At 42.6% G+C, this 24,442-nt stretch overlaps 1 protein-coding gene across 1 annotated transcript in view; it reads right to left on the bottom strand.

Moving 5' to 3' along the window:
• The window catches only part of LOC126251807 (dipeptidase 1-like), an 800,440-nt gene that overhangs the window by 168,429 nt on the left and 607,569 nt on the right, over window positions 1-24,442 (bottom strand). The window contains exon 3 of the mRNA XM_049952451.1: window positions 11,984-12,140. Within this exon, the coding sequence (XP_049808408.1) occupies window positions 11,984-12,140 (157 nt within the window). The remainder of the gene's footprint in view (window positions 1-11,983; window positions 12,141-24,442) is intronic.

Below are 24,442 nucleotides of genomic sequence, written 5' to 3'. Positions count from 1 at the left end.
CATATTCTGTGCGATATGTCGCGGCAGCCACAGTGTAAGAGAAATGTTGATATTTCTAATGCGTAACACTCTTTGAATACTCACACAGTTTAGGATTAGCTGATTGATATTTTCATGCTTGGGGAATTTTATTAATTTTTCTTGAAGCCCGTTAGTTGATTCAATGAAACGAACATAGAAGATCACTCAAGTGTTCTACATGTCACAACAAATCTCTGTAGTTTGGTAATTTTGTACTCAGATAGATGCGACTGGTTCTATACAGGGATTACAGCGGAATGTTGTAAGCTAAATTAAGTTTTCGTTGGTTATCAAGGTAATGTAGGATCCTGCATGAACGGATCGATCAACCATGGTGCTGAGATGAGCAATTTCAGTGCGACTAACTTGTAAATCGAAATAATCTGGGTTCTAGGCCTTCAATCTGGAATCGCGCGACCGCTACGGTCGCAGGTTAGAATCCTGCCTCGGGCATGGATGTGTGTATGATGTCCTTAGGTTAGTTAGGTTTAAGTAGTTCTAAGTTCTAGGGGACTGATGACCTCATATGTTAAGTCTCATAGTGCTCAGTGCCATTTGAACCATTTTTTGAAATAATAAGCAACAAGTTGCATAATATAAATTTTATTCCCTAGACTCTAGACTCTAGACATAGACTCTATGCGACCGCCGTAAGCTTATTGACACCAGTGCTTACTAATTTAAGTTATATATTACAGCACTGAAGATGGTCACTAAGTGACCGAAAATCGATTTTGCGATAATAAACAAAAATGTACGACCAATGCTGTTACTGATTTGTTTGACTGATGAGGCTGCTAAGTGCTATATCACCTACTGCACTTCCCTTCCTTAAGGCCTCGTGAGTTCAATTCGATTTCTAATCTGAAGAAAACACTTCACGGCATCCGCTTCACAACTGCTACACCTTCGTCGGGCAACAAACCGCGCCGCTCGAACTGTCAACATAACTGGCAATGCTAGGTTACCCCACCACTTCCACATCGCTGGCAACGGGTTATACACAATGCTGGTGACTACTTTGAAGGTCTGTAAAACTTCGAACTACGTATCTATTTTGTACGAGCTGTAAATAAATAGTTGACATTATTAAAGTTCCAACCGTCGTACACATAGGTACACATATCATAATTAATTTTATTGTTCTCACGTTATATTTATCATATGTTTATTTATGATATTAGTGAGAAGTAGTAGGTGCAGTTTCTTAAATCGCGACTATTGCTCGGGAACCGTGTGTCAACAAACGAACTTTGGCATAAAAGGTAGAGACGTTTGCACTCCCTATACCACGCGTTATAACTCGTCTGAAAGTGGAGAATAGACAGTGGGGTACAGTGTCCAAACTGCATGACTAATGGTACGACGGGCAACTTCTATGCTCCAAAGAGTAAATCACTTGCGGTACATAGCGGGCTCTATCGCTGCACGTTGCAAAGAGGGCTGTATGGTGTCCATGTCAGTGTGCCTTATTAAAACGAATTCATTCCTGGTACAAGGCGCCACAGAATCACTAAGACAAACACAGTATATTGTGCACCAAGTGTCCAGCGGAATAATTTTTTTTTTTTTTTTCAGTATGGCTCGCATTGTCTAAATCAGAATTCACTGCACTGCCAGCGCTGTATGGCAAGTGGACGCTATGCAAACTAATAGTGTTAAATGTTAGTAACAGTTGCTACTGTCTTCGAGTACATGACCGTGCTGCCAGCACTGTTTTGACAAGTGGGTATCATACGCAATATAGATTTGGGTACAGACAACAGATCGCAGTGTTGCGGAGAAGGCTGTATACCACTATGAAATGTTGAAACGCGTATGTATTCAGTGTATTCATTAACAGCGATGGCGAGGCATGACAGAATCTCTGACCAGAGAGTTATTTATCGTTGCTAGTCTGCGCTTGACCGCGCGAGAGTTCAGTTCAGTTGGAGAGCTGTAGCGCGCGAGTGCAGTTGCGAGGCAGTAGTTGTACGTAGCGAGTCGCGAGAGCATGTAGTAGCGCGCGAGAGACAGTCGGAGTTGTGTGTGAGGAGTCGGCGGACGTCGACATGGGGCTCTGGTCAAGATTCAGGACGAGGTGTATTTTTAAATAAGGTAATGAAGCAGCATTGCGCTCATCTGATAATGTAATGTATCTTAACAGTAATTAATTTGTTCAAGAATCGCCCCACTAATAATTTTGTTCTGAAAGCAATTTTTTTAAGAAAATAATCATTACAATTGAAACAATACTTCCTATGCTTTTCCTGCCAGAATCAATTTATTAGATTTGCACACGGCCTAAGGTCAGCGCAGATGACCTTATAAAATTTATCAGGTTGATCATAATGTTAATTTTGTGGGGACTTAATATTTTTGCACATTGTTATTATCATTGAGTTTTGTTACTGTGGGAAGATGATATTTGGCTCTAATTGCATTTTCATTCATTTCATATCATTTAAAAATAATTACGGGGAGGTTACACTTAGCACGATGAGTATTCACATTGAAAATATTTTCTTTCATCTTTGCGGGAAGATTACACTTGGTTCTATTCCCATTAACATTTAATTATTGTCTTTTCAAAATTCTCCAAAGAAATTACATTAACATTATATTATTGTCCTTTTTTTCAAAATTCTCCGGCGAAATTAAACTAATATATCTTTTTCAAAATTCTCCGGTTAGGTTACATTAAGAATTTTGAAAAAAAAGGACAATAACATAATGTTAATGTAATTTCTTTGGAGAATTTTGAAAAGACAATAATTAAATGTTAATGGGAATAGAACCAAGTGTAATCTTCCCGCAAAAATGAAAGAAAATATTTTAAATGTGAATACTCATCGTGCTAAGTGTAACCTCCCCGTAATTATTTTTAAATGATATGAATTGAATGAAAATGCAATTAGAGCCAAATATCAACTTCCCACTGTAACAAAACTCAATGATAATAACAATGTGCAAAAATATTAAGTCCCCACAAAATTAACGTTATGATCAACCTGATAAATTTTATAAGGTCATCTGCGTTGACCTTAGGCCCTGTGCAAGTCTGATAAATTGATTCTGGCAGGAAAAGCATAGGAAGTATTGTTTGAATTGTAATGATTATTTTCTTAAGAAATTGCTTTCAGAACAAAATTATTATTGGGGCGATTCTTGAACAAATTAATTACTGTTAAGATACATTACATTATCAGATGAGCGCAATGCTGCTTCATTACCTTATTTAAAAATACACCTCGTCCCGAACCTTGACCAGAGCCCCATGTCTACGTCCGCCGACTCCTCACACACAACTCCGACTGTCTCTCGCGCGCTACTACATGCTCTCGCGACTTGCTACGTACAACTACTGCCTCGCAACTGCACTTGCGCGCTACAGCTCTCCAACTGAACTGAACTCTCGCGCGGTCAAGCGCAGACTAGCAACGATAAATAACTCTCTGGTCAGAGATTCTGTCATGCCTCGCCATCGCTGTTAATGAATACACTGAATACATACGCGTTTCAATGTTCTAAACTCATATAGCTACTAGAAAGATTCTGTGTTTATAAGAACTTTGCCTATGCCTTGAGTGACTGATATGAACTAAAGACAAAGTGTATAAAACCACAATAAGTAAAAGCCATGTTATGGCCTCTGAATATCGAGAAATTGTCGGACGTTCTGGCTTGGTCTGATTCCAACCTCTGGAAATGTATGCAACAATAATGGAAACAAGCTCATATCTCACTCCGTATGAGGCTTTTAAGCGAGCGTGAGCATGTATGATCGGTGCACTGTGTATGATATTTTACATAATGATTGTTTTACTTTTGACATGCCGTTGTACTATGCTATGCATGTTCTTGGTATGCCTAATTATTATGTGACACAAATTATTTTACACATAGACAAGATCCTTTGAAGCGCATAAAGTACTTTATGAAGCCTTATTATGTTAAAAATGTTACGTAGACATCTCTCACCCACTTCTGTACTTTGCCAATGCTTTACATATCCGAAGATGGCAACGTGGTTCGCTGAACCGGTAATCCAGATTAAACGCCCTGCTAAAGCGATAGTCGAATTTTGAAGTTTGTTACTTCTGTTTTCATTACTCTCATTCCTACTATACATATTAAATGAAAGATCAGTACAATATCATTAATCATTATTATTATTATTATTATTTCTTTGCTTTCTCAGACGTTAAGTCTGGTTGAGAATGGAAAGTGACGCGGACCTTGATCAAGCGTCACTTCCTATTAACTGTACGGTATGTGTTATATTGCATTTAGGAACTTTCGGGTAATTGAACATGTATCAATAATTACGGATTTCTGTAGTTGTATATATATGTTTGGACGTAGCTGTATTGCATTGATGTACTGGTGGATATTGTGTGGTATGACTCCTGTAGTTGATAGTATAATTGGTATAATGTTAACTTTATCCTGATGCCACATGTCTTTGACTTCCTCAGCCAGTTGGATGTATTTTTCAATTTTTTCTCCTGTTTTCTTTTGTATATTTGTTGTATTGGGTATGGATATTTCGATTAGTTGTGTTAATTTCTTCTTTTTATTGGTGAGTATGATGTCAGGTTTGTTATGTGGCGTTGTTTTATCTGTTATAATGGTTCTGTTCCAGTATAATTTGTATTCATCATTCTCCAGTACATTTTGTGGTGCATACTTGTATGTAGGAACTTGTTGTTTTAAAAGTTTATGTTGTAAGGCAAGCTGTTGATGTATTATTTTTGCGACATTGTCATGTCTTCTGGGGTATTCTGTATTTGCTAGTATTGTACATCCGCTTGTGATGTGATCTACTGTTTCTATTTGTTGTTTACAAAGTCTGCATTTATCTGTTGTGGTATTGGGATCTTTAATAATATGCTTGCTGTAATACCTGTTGTTTATTGTTTGATCCTGTATTGCAATCATGAATCCTTCTGTCTCACTGTATATATTGCCTTTTCTTAGCCATGTGTTTGATGCGTCTTGATCGATGTGTGGCTGTGTTAGATGATACGGGTGCTTGCCATGAAGTGTTTTCTTTTTCCAATTTACTTTCTTCGTATCTGTTGATGTTATGTGGTCTAAAGGGTTGTAGAGGTGGTTATGAAATTGTAGTGGTGTAGCCGATGTATTTATATGAGTGATTGCTTTGTGTATTTTGCTAGTTTCTGCTCGTTCTATAAAGAATTTTCTTAAATTGTCTACCTGTCCATAATGTAGGTTTTTTATATCGATAAATCCCCTTCCTCCTTCCTTTCTGCTTAATGTGAATCTTTCTGTTGCTGAATGTATGTGATGTATTCTATATTTGTGGCATTGTGATCGTGTAAGTGTATTGAGTGCTTCTAGGTCTGTGTTACTCCATTTCACTACTCCAAATGAGTAGGTCAATATTGGTATGGCATATGTATTTATAGCTTTTGTCTTGTTTCTTGCTGTCAATTCTGTTTTCAGTAGTTTTGTTAGTCTTTGTCTATATTTTTCTTTTAGTTCTTCTTTAATATTTGTATTATCTATTCCAATTTTTTGTCTGTATCCTAGATATTTATAGGCATCTGTTTTTTCCATCGCTTCTATGCAGTCACTGTGGTTATCCAATATGTAATCTTCTTGTTTAGTGTGTTTTCCCTTGACTATGCTATTTTTCTTACATTTGTCTGTTCCAAAGGCCATACTTATATCATTGCTGAATACTTCTGTTATCTTTAGTAATTGGTTGAGTTGTTTATTTGTTGCTGCCAGTAGTTTTAGATCATCCATGTATAGCAAATGTGTGATTTTGTGTGGGTATGTTCCAGTAATATTGTATCCATAATTTGTATTATTTAGCATGTTGGATAGTGGGTTCAGAGCAAGGCAGAACCAGAAAGGACTTAATGAGTCTCCTTGGTATATTCCACGCTTAATCTGTATTGGCTGTGATGTGATATTATTTGAATTTGCTTGGATATTAAGTGTGGTTTTCCAATTTTTCATTACTATGTTTAGGAACTGTATCAGTTTAGGATCTATTATTATTATTATTATTATTATTATTATTATTATTATTATTACTAACATCCATTATCTATGTAAGAACCGTCACTAGGTCTTTTTTTTCGCGGATGCTAGATCATTCATGTATCGAAAGTGAGGTTCTTTTACCGATTCTGTGATAACAGTATGCCTTGGTCTCCTTTCTGAGGAGTAAAAACATCTGTTGAAATCAAGAGTAATGTATATTCTGGCATAAATTACATTGCGACTGTGATAATATGTAGGTTAATATTTTCCTATTCCGGTTAAGTGCCTCCTTTTGGAATCGTTGACTATTAGCAAACCATCAGTCTACACAAGAAAGTGATCTACTTAACTAGCAGATCGGTCGGATACATTGCAAAGTCTCCCGACCAATTCTAATTTACGAAGAAAGAGATGCGATACGTTTTGTGTAAATTATACCATTACATGGCTTGTAACAGGTACTAATTAACAGAGTAGAACAATTATGTTTCGATTAGAGTCTCCAGAGGCGTTGAAAAATAGTTTTCGGGCAGTTTTGTTCTCCATGCCACGAACAGGACTTCCAAGAACAATTTTTTGCTGATTCAGTGCTAAATTATGTGTATCTGAGTGTTGAAGATACAACCGTCACGTAGCAGAACGCGAGGCTACTGCTCGTGGCGTCAGCATATGATACTCCGGTGATATGTGTGAGAAAAGCCTACAAATCAGCGAAACCGACTGTCGACACAATACCTCAGTCACATGTGTGACGCCCCACATGCCGAAGTATTGCGTTTACGAAAATTTCCAGTAAACACTTTCTTAAGGTTACATGTTATGTACATTAATCCAGTATAAATTTCCGACGGCAGACTTATTTTTAATATTTTGATAGCTCGTACATCGTCGAGGAAGTTCAAATATAAGTGCTTCATATCAGTTATATCGTCCCACACAAGTTCCTCTGCTAATAACTGGCAGCAGAACAGAGAGGTTAGGACAATCAGTGGAAAACTGCGTAAGTATGAAGCCACCTGAACTGGTAACTTACTGCATGTGTTGGTACACTCCACTGTGAGAGTAGTGTAGAGTCAAAAGTTACAGTAGCAATAACAATCGCCACAAAAATTTAACACAGTCGATTCTGACAAGGATATCCTCATAACAGGAATGTTTCACTGGACTGAAACAGGAAGAATGGCAAGTCTGTCGTCTTTTCATTCAGGTGATCGACAATCGTGTCTGACCACAGAACATGTCGAAACCTTTTCTTCGTGTGACGCTGTCTACAGATTCATGAGTTTGCATAGGCACTTCATCTGCTCTCCGCTGGTTATGAGCTGTAGAACGATCATCAATCTAGCTACCGTATTGAATACACCAACCGGCAGTGACTTAGTAGTGGTGAATAAAAATGTAACATTCCTGAATGACAGCTGTAGTAACTCAATAGTGCAATAAAACTCCCGGAGAAATGGGACTGTTCAGCAGATCAGAGCACGTTAGATTTTCTGTGTGAGTAAATCCAAATGACACTATTTAGAAGGACACACCGATTACATTAGATAAAATGAAATGGCGTATTACTTCTGTTGGTGTTGAATGCCTCAATCTACACATGGCATAATGTAAACTTGTACTGAAGTTGGTCATCGGCATACTGAACACCACTTTTGACCGTTAAATTTTTTTCTTCTTCAGAATCTGTTGTGTACATAGTTCCGCGTAGTCAGCGCGTACACAACTTTCCCACTAGGCGCGCCCCGCCAAGCACAACAGCGCAGGCGCAGCGCTCGTCCGTCTCCGCGCTACGAGATGGCGCTGTCTTAGAGACGGACCGAATTCTGCTTCCGCCGATCCGCGTATTAATATGTAACGCAGCCACAATGAGACTGCTGCTAATGTAGAACCTTTTGTCCTCGCGGATCACCCTCGCGCAGTGATACCTGAACGCTCGAGGTATTATAACGAGTGTACAGACCTCCGATTAGTCAGTTTACATTAGTCTGTAAGAGTCTGCATTTGTCTGCACCAGTCTGTACAAGTCTGCAGTAGTCTGCATTAGTCCGCCTTAGTCTGCAATAGTCTGTTGTCAAGTTTGTCTGCGCCTAATAAGATTACCATATTCCTGTACATAGCCATGACAATAAATGTATAGACACTTTGTCAAGTATCAGAGATATGTGAGAATAAGATTAACGTACCAAGACCAAAAGAACTTCAGATTGTCAGTTGTAAATAGCATCCAGAATCAAGTTAAGTAAGGTTTATGATTGTTATTATTTTAATAAATGTGTGTGAAAATTAATCAAGTTCTGTTTAAAGTTGGTCATCGTCAGTCTGCTCCTCTAAGCGTGCAAGTGGCATTTCTATCGTCTGACCTAACGGCAGAAGATAAACACGCCACGATAAGACCACGAGACGTATTGCTGATACACGCCTACTTCATTAGAGCGACAAGTCAAATAATCTGATGGTGTGTGTACCGAAGGTCTTACAGTACGCACACCACAGAATCCAAAACCTTTGCAGATTTACTTTATTCCTTGTGTTACTAGCGACACATGGAGCATATTTCTGCTGTTACTTACTGTTTTGAAATTGCAGCTGCTCGTTGACTATTTGTTCTAGATTCCTGAAGAACTTCTGACGTTCTGATTTATTCCACTGACATTGTGTTAATATCAAAGAGCATTGAACTATTCAAAAATTACTGAAATAAGTACACAGTTTAATGATTATTGAAATATGTATTTGGGTGTTACTTATAGGCCTATGGTTACTCTTAACTTCTCCGAAAACAGCACATCAACAGCATATTCCATTTCAGGACTGTTTGGCGGTAATACTTTGAAGTTACAGGGGTTTCAGAGGTTTGCATCAAACGTCTTAGTGTGATTACGTGCATGGGAACAACTTTTGTTAGAGACAAAATTCTCACTTATGCTTCCCAGCAAAGGTTGACGGTTTTTACGATATTATTCATCATAGAGCTGTGGCGCTGAGAGAATGCAGGGAACAGACTCTCTGAGTGTTCGTATGCAATGTGCGTTATCTATAATTCATTCATCTGCTGTGCTTGAAAGGTGGTAAGTCAGGTTTTCGATTCGCTTCTAAAAATATCTTTTCGACTTACAGACACTTGTTATTAAGCTTCTGTTGTCAGAAATCTCCCTGCAGGGCCGGCCATGGCGTGCCAAACTTAACGCGTGCTGCGTGTGCGGGCTGCGTGTCACTCGTTTTATTCGGTCCTTCTCGGAAGTACCCGGAACTGCGCGACAATTCATTTAAAATTGTAGTGTGCCATTTTCCAAACTATTTGTTCACCGTATGAAGAACGTCTACAGATCCTAGGGCTGCTTGCAGAAATGGAGGAAGCTTGCGATCTATGACAGAAGAGTGGGATGAGAATCCCAAATTCGCATAAGCGAGGTGTACTGCATGTTTGCTACGAACCGAGATTACAGTACCATGCAGAAAGAATTTAAAGATTGAGTTGACAACGAAAGAACATAAAATTACAACCGTCGAGAGACGGGATTCATTGTTATGAACATCAAGAAGCCCTTTGTGCTAAATTCGCAGGCATTAAGAGCGCGATGTAATTGGTGTTACAAATAATAAAATTTTTGAAGTCGCACGCATTATTCCTTTGGTAGTTAGAGCATCTTTCAGTGTAACTTAATGAACAATTTGGATACTTCATGCATTACTGCAAAATGAGTTGGTTAAGTCAGGGGCACGCCTCGAACAGTTTTTCGATTTAAGAATCGCTGTTGTTGAATTTATGAAGGAGAAAGGAGTGTCTGAATGGAAATTAGAACATCCGGAATGGATTGCAGACTTTACAATTTAAGTAGGCTTGACTGTACACTTCACACACTGAGACATGTGAAGGCAATTTACTTCAGAATGGTTTGGGATTCATTTAAAAACAAAATCGCGTTGTAGAAGGGACACATTCTGTCAAAGGCCAGTTCCATAAGTTCACTGGTGTTAAATAAAACACATGGTTTGAAGAACTGATTGTGGCCTTGAGAGAATTACATGAGTAGTTTTATAAAGATTTTGAGGACACCGTCCCTTACATCTCTTTTCGATCCGTTTCAGTAGAAAGCTCTGCTGTGCATGTGGAGATGTAACTGACTGATCTGCAAGGTAATTCCAGTTTTAAAGACAAATCCTTTTACTTTAAAACAGTCCAGGACTTCTACATTGCTTTGGTGAGGTAGAGTCCCCACAAGCAACTGGCAAAGTGCTACAATATTTCGATCGACGTATTTGCGTGAAAGACTTTTTCTTCGATTATAAAACTAAATGAGTCACTTATCACGTGAAAATTTGAGTTCGAAATTCTCTGAAATATTCTGCGTGTGTCCGTATTACGACAGTTTGTACTGATTGACATGCAAGATAATTCAAATTTTAACAAGTCTTTTACACTAGAACTGTCCAGGACATCTACATGGCACTACTGTGATAGAGTTTCCAAGTCCTCTCAGTGATGTTGCAACAGTGCCATAATATTTCGAACGACACATTTTTGTGAAAGACCTAGTTCACTATTACATGGCAACTTGAGTGCGAAACAGATAAACTTTATTTTGCGTCTGTCCATATGCCGATAGTTTATATCAGAAAAAAATTATATTACTTCAGCGGGCTAAAAACAGTTATTTCGTTTGTGATCTATGTTGTTGAAAAATAAGAAATATAAAATCACGTTGTATGGTGTACGACTCATGCCATTTAAATCCTTCTGTTTCGTAGTTTCCCCCTTTTCCCCTCCTCGCAATCAGACAGCTTGCCTTGTTGGTGGGCGAAACGCGAAGCGAGGCAGAGCGCTTTGGCACTCTTGCCCCAGCACAGCCCTTGAACTAGAGACTTGGTTACCTCTGATTTACTGAGATAGTAAGCCCTGCAAACTCGGTGTAGTCTCGTCGACACAGAGACGGTGAATTCAGTAAACTGGTGCCTAGTGACTCAAGAAGCGTCGGCACACATATGTCACCGTGAATGTTCCATGCGAACACCTCGTATATATAGGAAAATTGATGTTTCAATGTCCTTGCATCGAATGTCAGATACATGGTATAGCAGAAATCGTGCGACAAACTTCGAAATATTGTTTGTTTCCAACTGCTCGACATTATCGCCAGCCGAGAAGATGGAGCAACCTGTTGTGTAGAGAGGCCACATATCTTATAGATGTGGTGCTCTGTTTCCTTGGTGGACGACGAATTCGCATATGGGTGCCCTTCTGCAGTTTATTTTTCTCCTGTATATCTAAAAACCCAAGAGATTTTAAAGGGTTCCAGAAGATAAATAAGCTGCGGATGGGCCCGTGTCCGAAATCGTCATCCACTGACGGAACAGAGCATCGCATACGTAGGAGACAAGTCCCCTTTTCGTAGCACCTTGATCTTCTCAACTAGTTGGCAATCAGTTGTGATCGCTGAATTACGAACAACATGCGAGACGTTGCCCCTAGGACGGAGGGCCTTTGTAGTCTGGTCCTTTCAAACCCCACAAACTAACCATCCAACCAATCGTTGGGCCTACTGTCCGTCAGCGTACAAATGTCACACTTGCTGCCGAAGACATGGGCCAGTGCAGGCACCGGCGCTTAAACTTCGGTGGTCTGTGTGTGTGTGTGTGTGTGTGAGAGAGAGAGAGAGAGAGAGAGAGAGAGAGAGAGAGAGACAGAGAGAGAGAGAGAGAGAGTTTATCTATACATTCCAGTACTCGAGTGGAGCACCATAGCGGAAGGTAAGTTTAACGATTAATTGGAACAATCTCAGCTGTATTATTACACGTTTATACTTCTACGACCGGTCGTAGCACATTGAATGCATAGTGATGGAGCTGAGTTGGTTCCAGAAATCACTAGGTTGAAACTGCTGGCAGAAGAAATCTCCAGTTCCAGTGGCCACGGGAATTAGGCAGCGCAGCAGCACTTTTGAAGGTACGTGTTGTCACACACCTGCCCGCCGACGAGCCCCATGCGCAGTCGCTGCAGGTCTGTGTGGGACCAGGCGCTGCGCGACCACGGCTGCACGGAGCGCAGGTCAGCCGCGAGGTTGAACTCCCGCAACTGGTTGTGCACGAACTTGCGGATGTTCCAGGGCAGGTCGTTGTGCCTGAAACACGTCGTACACAACTGCTAAGTGGATAACTACTTTTCCACATTTCACGTGTGTCATAATGCTCTTAAAAGAAAACCAGAAAAGTCACTACGTTCCACAAGCATTTCCAGGGTGCTATGTGGCTACTATGATGCTACTGTCCTATTACAATTACTTTCACAAAAGGAGGTTAAGAATAAAAAATGTTCTGCCCTTTGATATTCGCTGCTTGGTAGCGGCAGCGTTCAGATTTCATCATGGATTACAATATTCAGTCATAAGTGTTCGAGGTGTTCCGCCATATTGTCTGCCACCTGCTCACACACACTTAACTGAAGATTTCATTCAGTGCTTTCCTTTGGAATCCCGAAGAGATTTCTCGGGCTACATTTATTGTCTATCAGCGTAGGTAGATGTGGTGCTCACCTCTATTTCATTTCAATTAAATAATTCGTAGTACGTCCATTCCTATTTATTCCTTGATACAGTGTGGGTCAATCCGTCTTGAAACTGTTTGGTAGCTTTATGCTTGGTAGGGCGTCATGCAGTTTCTAAAAGAAGGAAGCAGTAAGTATCCAATTTGTACTCCATCCATGGGAAAATTAATTATGATTTTTGGTCTCAGTCTTGACCACGTAAGGATACGTCTATTAATATTGCGAAAAGTTTTCTTTACAATTTGATCCCCCTCGTTGAGTTTTGGTGAGATGTGGTGAGTTCTTCCCCCTCTGTCTCACGCGAGGGTAAAAAAAAATTGTTCTAAACGCAAATTAAAAGTAATGAAACTATGTTTCATTTAAAATGCGTATTAAACAGAGCTTTAAACACATCAGTAAAATACATTTGTAAACTTGCATTATCATGACTAGTATTTGGACTGAGGGACAAACGGCGACAAACTGACGAAAACGCTCCACCAAGAGAATAGTAATCGGTTAGACGGATTCCTAAGATACTAAACTTTTACGGGTATTTACATACACTGAAGCGCCAAAGAAACTGGTGTAGGCAAGCGTATTCAAATACAGAGATATGTATGGGTCAAATGGCTGTAAGCACTATGGGACTTAATATCTGAGATCATCAGTTCCCTAGACTTATAACGACCTAAACCTAACTAACCTAAGGACATCACACACATCCATGCCCGAGGCAGGATTCGAACCTTTGACCGTAGCAACAGCGCGGTTCCGTACTGAAGCACCTAGAACCGCTCGGCCACAGCCGCCGGCCAGAGATAATGTAAACAGGTAGAAAACGGCGCTGCGGTCGGCAACGCCTGTGTAAGAGTAAAAGTGTATGGCGCGGTTGTTAGAGCGGTTACTGATTTTCCAGTGGCAAGTAATCAAGATTTAAGCGAAATTGGGCGTGCTGCTATAGACGCCGCACGAGCGATGGCACACAGCATCTCCGAGATAGCGATGACGTGGAGACTATCCTGTACGACCATTTCACGAGCGTACGTGAATATCCGGAATCTGGTAGAACATAAAATTTCCGACATCACTACGGTCGGTAAAAGATCCTCCAAGAACGGGACCAAAGACGACTGAAGGCAATCGTTCAACGTGTTAAAAGTGCAACCTTTCTGCAGACTGCAGCAGATTTAAGTGATGGGCCATCAACAAGCGTCATCGTGCCAACTATACATCATCGATATGTAACCTTGATGACTGCCCCTCACAAAGCTTTACGCCTTCCCTGCGCCCGTCCACACCGAAATTGGACTGTTAACTGGAAATATGTTGCCTGTTCGGACGAGTCTCGTTTCAAATTGTATCGAGTGGATGGACGTATACGGGTATGGAGATAATCTCATGAATCTGCATGTCAGCAGGGAACCGTTCAAGCTGGTGGAGGCTCTGTAATGGTGTGAGGCGTATGTCGTTGGAGGGATGTGGGACCTCTTATACGTCCATATACGACTCTGACGGGTGACACGTACGTGAGCATCCCGCCGGATCACCTGCATCCGTTCATGTCCATTGTGCGTTCCGACAGACCTGAGCAATTCCAGCAGGAAAATCCGATACCCCACACGTCAAGAATTTCTACAGCGGACCTGTAGCAACACTCTTCTGAGTTTAAACACTTCCACCGGCTACCAAACTCCACAGTCATGAACGTTATTGAGCATATCTGGGATTCCCTGCAGCGTGCTGTTCAGAAGAGATCTCCAGCTCCTCGTACTATTGCGTATTTATGGATAGCCCTGCTGGATTCATTATGTTAATTTCCTCCAGAACTACTTCATATATTAGTCAAGTCCTTGCCACGTCGTGTTGCGGCACTTCTGCGTGCTCGCTAGGGCTCTAAAGGGTATTAGGAAGCTGTGCCTGTTTGTTTGGCTCTTCAGTGTACATTATTATATACATTAGACGTTATTGGACCTTTACTTTGCATAAGAAAGGTAATATTGTTTGTACTTTCCTTTTAATCGTATGATTACGCAGCTTCTCAATCTACTGATTCATATGATTACTAAAAGAATTCTTCTTGGTGAACTTCAGCTAAGCTTCCCCAAACAAACAGTAATTTCTAGCACCCACATGTCTGTTGACTTGTTGGCTTGCTGATTAAGAGACGCATTGCAAAATTTTTGATACAAATTCGTGCTGAACACAATAATATCGGGTTTGTATAAGTTCCAGAATGTCATGACTTGCGCACTGCGTGAAACGTAATGATTTCGACCAGCGCGGCAACGAACTTCCCTAACAAAATCTAATGTGCGGCACTTGTTTCAAATCAGGGAATCCAAGGCATACACACATGTAAAGCAAAACATTCACTTTCAACGACCACTAAGATAGGTAAGCACTTCGATTTTGTCTACTCTCGGGATGAATTAAATAAAACAAAATTTTATTCGTTAAAATAGTATGTACTCCTGAGTTTAAAAATTGATGTGAGTGTTTCATTGCCTCCCCACCCCATTTGCGTGAGATTTCGTGAGATTCTGCCAGACCCCTTCCGCCCCCCCCCCCCCCCCCCCACACACACACACTGTTTCCAGCTGAGGTAATCAACGAGGTCCCCTAAGGCAATCGAAGTCTTCCCTTCTAGCGGCGGTTCTATACTGATAAGATACTGAAGTGTGACGTACTAAGGAAAATATTATCATTAAAACATTTCTTTATTGGAACTAGGAACTTCCATTGCTGAGAACTGCCTTCTCAAAGGTTGCAGCCAAGAATTCGCTGCAGATAATCATATGCAGTCCTCTGACACTTAAATGGCAAGATTGTTAATAAATAACCAGACAATTTCGCTAAAACGTGCCATTTCTCTGGAAGCTACATTTAACCAGTTAGAATTTAATACGATTGGGTGGTGGCGAGGATTGGGGTGATGAGGAAGCCCTAGAGATAAACCAGTCATCATTGCATACTTCAGAGTCGACGTGGCTTGCAGCATCCAGTAAGCTGCTACTCAGATTCTGCCACGAGTAGTTGCTAATGCTGCACTAAAACGGTGTCTCTATCGCGGCCAACGCTATGCCTGTGAACATGAAATATTGCGAACCATGGATGAAGGGTATCAGACGGATGCCATATTCCTTGACTTCCGGAAAGCGTTTGACTCGGTGCCTCACTGCGGACTCCTAAATAAGGTACGAGCATATCGGACTGGCTCCCAAATATGTGCGTGACTCGAAGACTTCTTAAGTAATAGAATCCACTACGTTGTCCTCGATGGTGAGTGTTCATCGGAGGTGAGGGTATCATCTGGAGTGCCCTAGGGAAGTGTGATAGGTCCACTGTTGTTTTCTATCTACATAAATGACCTTTTCTATAGGGTGGATAGCAATGTGCGGCTGTTTGCTGATGGTTTACGGGAAGCTGTCGTCGTTGAGTGACTGTCGGAGGATACAAGATGACTTGGACAGGATTTGTGATAAGTGTAAAGAATGGCAGCTAACTCGAAATATAGATAAATGTAAATTAATGCAGATGAATAGGGAAAAGAATCCTGTAATGTTTGAATACTCCATTAGTAGTGTAGCGCTTGACACAGTCAGGTCGATGAAATATTTGGGCGTAACATTGCAGAGCGATATGTAGTGAGACAAGCATATAATGGCAGTTGTGGGGAAGGCGGATAGTCGTCTTCGGTTCGTTGGTAGAATTTTGGCAATATGTGGTTCATCTGTAAAGGGGACCGCTTATAGAACGCTGATACGACCTACTGCTCCAGCGTTTGGTATCCCTCTCGGGTCGGATTGAGGGAGGACATAGAAGCAATTCAGAGGTGGGCTGCTAGATTTGTTACTGGTAGGTTTGATCATCACGTGAGTGTTACGGAAATGCTTCAGGAACTCGGGTGGGATGCCCTAGAGGAAAGGAGGCATTCTTTTCGTGAATCGCTACTGAGGAAATTTAGAGAACCAGCATTTGAGGCTGACTGCAGTACAATTTTACTGCCGCCAACTTATATTTCGCGGAAAGACCACAAAGATAAGATAAGAGAGATTAGGGCTCGTACAGAGGCAAATAGGCAGTCATTTTTCCCTCGTTCAGTTTCGGAGTGGAACATGAAGAGAAGATACTAGTTGTGGTACGAGGTACCCTCCGCCAAGCACCTTATGGTGGATTGCGAAGTATGTATGTAGATGTAGAGGAAAAGTGTAACCAAAGACTAGGGATAAAGCGACTAGAGGCGATAGGCGTAGTCGCCTTCCGATCATGTCATCAAGTTGTATCCGCAGATAACTGAACAAGGAGAATGAAGAAGACCGTCACGTCCTGGAGTCTTATGATTTCCATGTGACCGGTCCAGGCTGAGCTTTCGACGCTAAGTGGAAGGTCTCCTGCCAACTGCTGAGAAAGATAGCAGCCAAATTCTGCCTCTTGGTGCACGTTATGTTATGTTAACCGGGGACCTAGAGGCTAAGTCCCCGCCGCAGCCGCAGTGGTCCACAACCCCACGACGACTACCGCAGTCCACTTCATCTCTCCACCACCCCATACCGAGCCCAGGGTTATTGTGCGGTTCGGACCCCGGTGGTCCCCCCAGGGAAAGTCTCACACCAGACGAGTGTAGCCCCTATGTTTGCCTGATAGGGTAATGGTGGTGTACACGTACGTGGAGAACTTGTTTGCGCAGCAATCGCCGACATAGTTTAGCTGAGTCGGAATAAGGAGAACCAGCCCGCATTCGCCGAGGCAGATGGAAAACCGCCTAAAAACCATCCACAAACTTGCCGGCTCGCCGGACCTCGACACAAATCCGCCGGGTGGATTCGTGCCCTGGACCAGCGACCCTTTCCGCCCGGAAAGCCGTGCGTTAGACCGCACGGCCAACCGGTCGCGTCTTGGTACATACACGTACCACTCACAGGTACCACTCACATTAACGTGAACACCGCCTATATTCGACTTCAACTAAAAGACGTCAGGTGGCAGCACTAGCAGTGTAGGGTATATAAAGCGATTCAGGGGGACACGGGAAACAGTTCTTTCGCGCAAAGGGTGGCTACGTTTGTGAACAGTTAGCGTACCACCGTGGGTGAATTATACCGTTCGTTGCCATTTGGCGCTATCAGAACCAACGCCGGAGGAACTGTGGTGCACCACGAGCCGTATGTGACTCGAGTGAACAATGGCCGAGGAGAAGTGTACTGGCGAATAGATGTTTAACTAAAATCATGTCTTTACTGGCGATTAGATGTGCAACTAGAATCATTTCTAAAGTCAATATTGCATACATATTTCTTTATTTGAAACAGGCAGTGGAGATTAACTTTGGTGTTATCTTCAGGTCTTATAAAACCCTTTAATTGTGGAACATGTTCATTTTAAGTTGTAGCTCACGCCAATTAATGAACGCTTTTCATAACAAAAAGATTTATAAGACCTGGAGATGACAGAAAAGTCTATCGAAACAGGTTGTTTTAAATAAAGAAATATGAGAATTTATGCCGTCGTGACTTTAGAGTGTTTTTAGCCAGTAAAACAGATCGCTCGTTCTGTGTTTTCAAAATGAGAAAATTCGGTCAGACGTACAACTATTGAGCGGTTGACCGCTTAGATGAACGAAGACGCTACCAACAGTACTGTCACAACAGTAACCAACAGTACTGTCTCCCCTCCGTTGCTGCGTGTGGCACTCTCCTTCAAGCGCCTGGTTCATGCACCCCGTGCTCACTGCTGGTCAGCGGTGACGAAGGAGTGGAGACAAATGCATCGCGTGCTTGTTCCATCGGACACTTCGCCGTTGACGTATATGGCAGTGCAACGATCGTCGGAAGGTTCAAATGGCTCTGAGCACTATGGGACTCAACATCTGTGGTCATTAGTCCCCTAGAACTTAGAACTACTTAAACCTAACTAACCTAAGGACATCACACACATCCATGCCCGAGGCAGCATTTGAACCTGCGACCGTAGCGGTCGCGCGGCTCCGGACTGAGCGCCTAGAACCGCTAGACCACCGCGGCCGGCGATCGTCGGAAGCGTCCCGACCAGAGGAAGGCGCTTTATGGTTTGCGGTATGTTTTCGCAGAGTTCTCTGGTTGATCTCGTCATGCGGAAGATTCAGTGGATCAGCACATGTATGCCTCTGTCCTTGAGTACCATGCATGTCCATCCTATATGCCTTTTATTATTCGCTCGGCACAACGGCATCTTGCAGCAGGACTTTTCGAAGTGTAATAGTGAGCTCATTGTATACGTGCGTGGCTCCAATAGCTCCTCGATGATTGTACTCGGCTAACCAGAAACTCCCTGGATTTAAACAAATTCGAGACTCTCTGGGACCGACTCGATGGGGCTATTTGCGCCTGGATCCTCAGCCGAGAAACCTAGGGCAGCTGCCAACGGCACAGGAGTCGGTATGGCTCCATATACCTGTTGGTACCTTCCAGAACCTAACTGACTCTTCCCGCACGCCAGCGCTACTGAAGGTTTTTATTCAGGCAATGACATCAATTTGGGTGGAGCGTGCAGGTCTGTGACCTCAGACTTCAGAGGTTTTCCATCCTGCCAAGGTACCAACTGACGTAACGCAGGGCTTCTTGTTCACCAAGTATCTCCTTTGAAGAAGAAACGGATTCTAACGGCCATCAACATTTTGGAGTAATTGCTCTCTTCTAACGGCCGCACAATAGATCAGATTCGTACTGTCTGTTCTGAGTCGCTAACTATTGCCACCTATAATAACCCTTAAAGTTTTATAATAGCTTAAACGTTAGTGGGGCAAATGTTGCATGCGATAACGGGGGCGATATTATGACGTTGGTTTTTTGTTTCTAGGTGGAGTCCCTTCTGAGATATGAAGGTAAACTTTGTTTTCTTAAATGCGATACTATAGTTTGGTACTTATTTTTGATAGCGGCTATCGAGACGAATACAATGACTTGTAATAGTAAGGTCTTTGAAGGTCAACGAAGGTCAAAAAGTTGTCATGAACGTCCGTTTATAGAAGGTGTTCGAAATGATAAACATTAGTATCAACGCAGTGCTATGATATTTGTATCATGGATTGAATGGCATTCCTTATCGCTTCGGCACTTATCGAAGCACAAAAAAATTGTTCAAATTACTCTGAGCACTATGGGACTTAACATCTGAGGTCATCAGTACCCTATAACATAGAACTACTTAAACCTAACTAACCTAAGGACATCACACACATCCATGCCCGAGGCAGGATTCGAACCTGCGACCGTAGTAGTCGCGCGGTTCCAGACTGTAGCGCCTAGAGCCGCTCGGCCACTTAGACCGGCTATCGAAGCACATGCTCTGACCATTCTCCCTTGTATATTCTGCAAATAGTAAATATTCGCCGAATACGGCGTATCCATCTAACGTGCCATTGACATGTAAGCACCATTCGACGGTTTCACAATACAACACTAATAGAAAACAGTAAGACTAGTATAGTCGAATCAAGCGAATGTGAATGATATATTCTTTCGAAGACCAAGTCATTTACGGAGAAGGCCAGCGAAATTCAGTGAGAGCTAGAGACTAGGATGAAAGATGTCCTCAACGTACTCACCCTACACGTCGTACACGTAAATATGTGTATGATAAATTGAGAACAACTGGATATTTAACGCATCGGAAACATATCCGGCAAAGGAAAGTTACTAACGAGGAAACGGAAATCAGTACTCTTGCCACTGTGGTTCGAGATCCTTGTGTTAGTTTGAGTCAAATCGCAAGGGAATCTGGCATGAGCCAGAGTAGTGTTGTTCATGTTCTGCATCGCCATAAATATCATCCTTACCATATCAGTCTCCACCAAGAATTAACTGTGCGGAATGTATGCGTCGCATTGAATTCTGCCGACGGGCTCAACTTCAGATTCAGAAGGATGACACATTTATTAATTTGATTTTGTCTTGACGAGGCTACATTCACGAACCACGGAAATGTTAATTTGCATAACATGCATTATTGGGCAACTTAAAATCCATAATGGCTGCGGCAACTTGCACACTAAAACCCGTGGTCGATAAATGTATACTGTAGGATTCTGAAGGACAGAATTATAGGCCGCTCCTTCATCGAGAAAATCTTAATGTTACGAAGTACACCACGTCCCTGCAAGGAACATCAGGTCTCTTATTAGGAGAAATACCTTTAGGAACAAGGAACAGAATGTGCTATCAACACTGTGGGTGTCCGACACATTTTTTTGCTGATGGATAGAAATGAGTTGGAGAGACCATTCCCAAATAGTTGGATTGGACGCGGAGGAGATGTGTCACAGCCGGGTCGTTCACCAGACTTGACGCCTCTGGAGTTTTAGTCGTGGGGATTCGTAAAAACATTATTTATAAAGACATTCCAACTACACCTGAAGACATGCGAGCGAGAATTGTCAGAGCATGTGCTTCGATAAGTGGCGATGCGATCAGGAATACCACTCAATCCATGATACGAAGATTGCTGCACTGCATTGATACCAATGCCCATCACTACGAACACCTTCTATAAATGGACGTTCATGCCAACTTTTAGCCTTTGTTGACCTTCAAAGACCTTACTGTTACACATCATTGGATTCGTCCCGATAGCCGCTATCAGAAAATAAGTACCGACCTTAGCATCCCATTTAAGAAAACAAAGTTGACCTTCATATTTCTGAAGAGACCCCACCTAAAAACAAAAAAAAAGGTCATATTATGGCCACAGTTGTCCCATGCAACATTTGTCCCACAAACTTTTCAGCTCCTATCATACTTTCGGAGTTATTCTTGGTGGCAATAGTTAGTGACTCACCCTGTGGAAGGTCTCTTTCCCGATTACCTTTGAGGGCCATATGTGCATGCAAAGTTTTGCAAACATGGAAATAAAATTAAAATTAGAAAATTAAATGCACCAGAGTGTTGGTATCAACGGGAGAATCAATATTCCGTATGAATATACATTCTAGTTCAATTACTTTGGGTCTGTTCCTTTCTTACTTGACTTTGCGAGAGCGTTAATGTTTTGGCACTTGGAAGGCGGACTTTGATTGTTGTGCCACTGTTTATCCTAATTAACCGCAACAAGTGTGATTGCACTACTCACTAGGAATATGTGAATTTTTAATATTTTGTTACTTAGTTGAGGGGCTGTGTCTCAATACTATTACTCGAAAATCTTAATAAATACTCGGAATCTGCGACCTAATTTGCAGCGCCACAAACTATAGGCTCCGTTGCTCATCTCAGCAGATCTAAATAAGTATAATTTTCCGTAGTTTCAATGATTTTTCGTTCTCTCATGCCTCTGTCTGGATATAATATGAAGAATAAATACATGAGCTGCCAGTGTTTTAGTTTTTGTCAGTATCAATGATAACTGCTCTCTCATGCTTGGAGTTTGAAACCATCACGGACTTATGACGTGTCTCACTTTCTCGGGTTCCAAAAGAATAATGAATGCCAATAAAAATGTTAATAATGTACGATTTCTGCAAACTCAGGTTTCCGTGGACTTTACCAATACTAATGAAAACCTTCCAGGTATATGGTCACTTAAGCAAGTATTAACATTGACCAATGATTTGGCCACCGCGACAGATAATTTTCATCAAGGTGGTGTATTGAGTAATGCCGACTATGCATCCCAGATAGTTCCACCAGCTGAAGAAACTTTCTGGTCACCCATTACAAATACACTGCTGGAAATGGAAAAAAGAACACATTGACACCGGTGTGTCAGACCCACCATACTTGCTCCGGACACTGCGAGAGGGCTGTACAAGCAATGATCACACGCACGGCACAGCGGACACACCAGGAACCGCGGTGTTGGCCGTCGAATGGCGCTAGCTGCGCAGCATTTGTGCACCGCCGCCGTCAGTGTCAGCCAGTTTGCCGTGGCATACGGAGCTCCATCGCAGTCTTTAACACTGGTAGCATGCCGCGACAGCGTGGACGTGAACCGTATGTGCAGTTGACGGACTTTGAGCGAGCGCGTATAGTGGGCATGCGGGAGGCCGGGTGGACGTACCGCCGAATTGCTCAACACGTGGGGCGTGAGGTCTCCACAGTACATCGATGTTGTCGCCAGTGGTCGGCGGAAGGTGCACGTGCCCGTCGACCTGGGACCGGACCGCAGCGACGCACGGATGCACGCCAAGACCGTAGGATCCTACGCAGTGCCGTAGGGGACCGCACCGCCACTTCCCAGCAAATTAGGGACACTGTTGCTCCTGGGGTATCGGCGAGGACCATTCGCAACCGTCTCCATGAAGCTGGGCTACGGTCCCGAACACCGTTAGGCCGTCTTCCGCTCACGCCCCAACATCGTGCAGCCCGCCTCCAGTGGTGTCGCGACAGGCGTGAATGGAGGGACGAATGGAGACGTGTCGTCTTCAGCGATGAGAGTCGCTTCTGCCTTGGTGCCAATGATGGTCGTATGCGTGTTTGGCGCCGTGCAGGTGAGCGCCACAATCAGGACTGCATACGACCGAGGCACACAGGGCCAACACCCGGCATCATGGTGTGAGGAGCGATCTCCTACACTGGCCGTACACACTGAATAGTGCACGGTACATCCAAACCGTCATCGAACCCATCGTTCTACCATTCCTAGACCGGCAAGGGAACTTGCTGTTCCAACAGGACAATTCACGTCCGCATGTATCCCGTGCCACCCAACGTGCTCTAGAAGGTGTAAGTCAACTACGCTGGCCAGCAAGATCTCCGGATCTGTCCCCCATTGAGCATGTTTGGGACTGGATGAAGCGTCGTCTCACGCGGTCTGCACGTCCAGCACGAACGCTGGTCCAACTGAGGCGCCAGGTGGAAATGGCATGGCAAGCCGTTCCACAGGACTACATCCAGCATCTCTACGATCGTCTCCATGGGAGAATAGCAGCCTGCATTGCTGCGAAAGGTGGATATACACTGTACTAGTGCCGACATTGTGCATGCTCTGTTGCCTGTGTCTATGTGCCTGTGGTTCTGTCAGTGTGATCACGTGATGTATCTGACCCCAGGAATGTGTCAATAAAGTTTCCCCTTCCTGGGACAATGAATTCACGGTGTTCTTATTTCAATTTCCAGGAGTGTACATTGTGATGACGTCTTTTCCGCTGTTAATAATCAGAATGTCAGATGGGACGTCCACTCACAAAATTCGATAATCAATAAATATTTCTCGCATTGATTTCTTCAGTAACTCGTAAGAGAGAAGGGCAGAATGTTCAACAAGGACCATACTGAGAACAAAGTCTTTCTGTATAACACATGTTTTGGTTGCTGTTGATATTAAACATTTGCTGTTATCCGTAACGGTTTTTGTTTGTGTTCCACAAAACATGTGTTGAGGAATAAGTTCGATTATCAATTGGGGGAGTACTGTAATATTTTTACTCGTTGTGCTAGTGGTGTGTTTGCTACATGTAACTGATAATATTTTCCTAATTATAATGGAGAATTTAGAGGTAACTTTTACTTGGAGAATTATTTGGACCTAATATGTAGAAACTTTTAATATGTATCACTTACAACGGTCATACGCCACAGTATCGGATACATAAATATTTAGAGAGATAAATTGGGTCACGAACTGGCAATGGGTTTCCATCCACCACAAAAGTGTACACCCCTAACAGAAAAACAGCTGGTTGCTGAGCCACGGTGATGTGCGGATTGCGTCCTGTCACAGCGAGAAATAATCTGGTGTATGGGTCGAACCAGCAACATTAGTCTGGTTGCAGCAGCGTGGGTCATGGGCAGTGGGTCATGGGCAGCAGTGGCAGAAAGGGTGTCCTGTATGACGCTGGACCACGACTGGTACGCTGCCCAGTGTTGTCTGTTTCCAGACATAGCTGGTTCAGGGAGCCCCATACTCAGGATGGGGCGACAAAAGTCA

The sequence above is a fragment of the Schistocerca nitens genome, chromosome 4, assembly GCF_023898315.1.
Source record: "Schistocerca nitens isolate TAMUIC-IGC-003100 chromosome 4, iqSchNite1.1, whole genome shotgun sequence".
Classification (NCBI taxonomy): domain Eukaryota; kingdom Metazoa; phylum Arthropoda; class Insecta; order Orthoptera; family Acrididae; genus Schistocerca; species Schistocerca nitens.
Note: the sequence above shows the minus strand (reverse complement) of the source record. Positions and strands in the feature narration are given on the sequence as shown.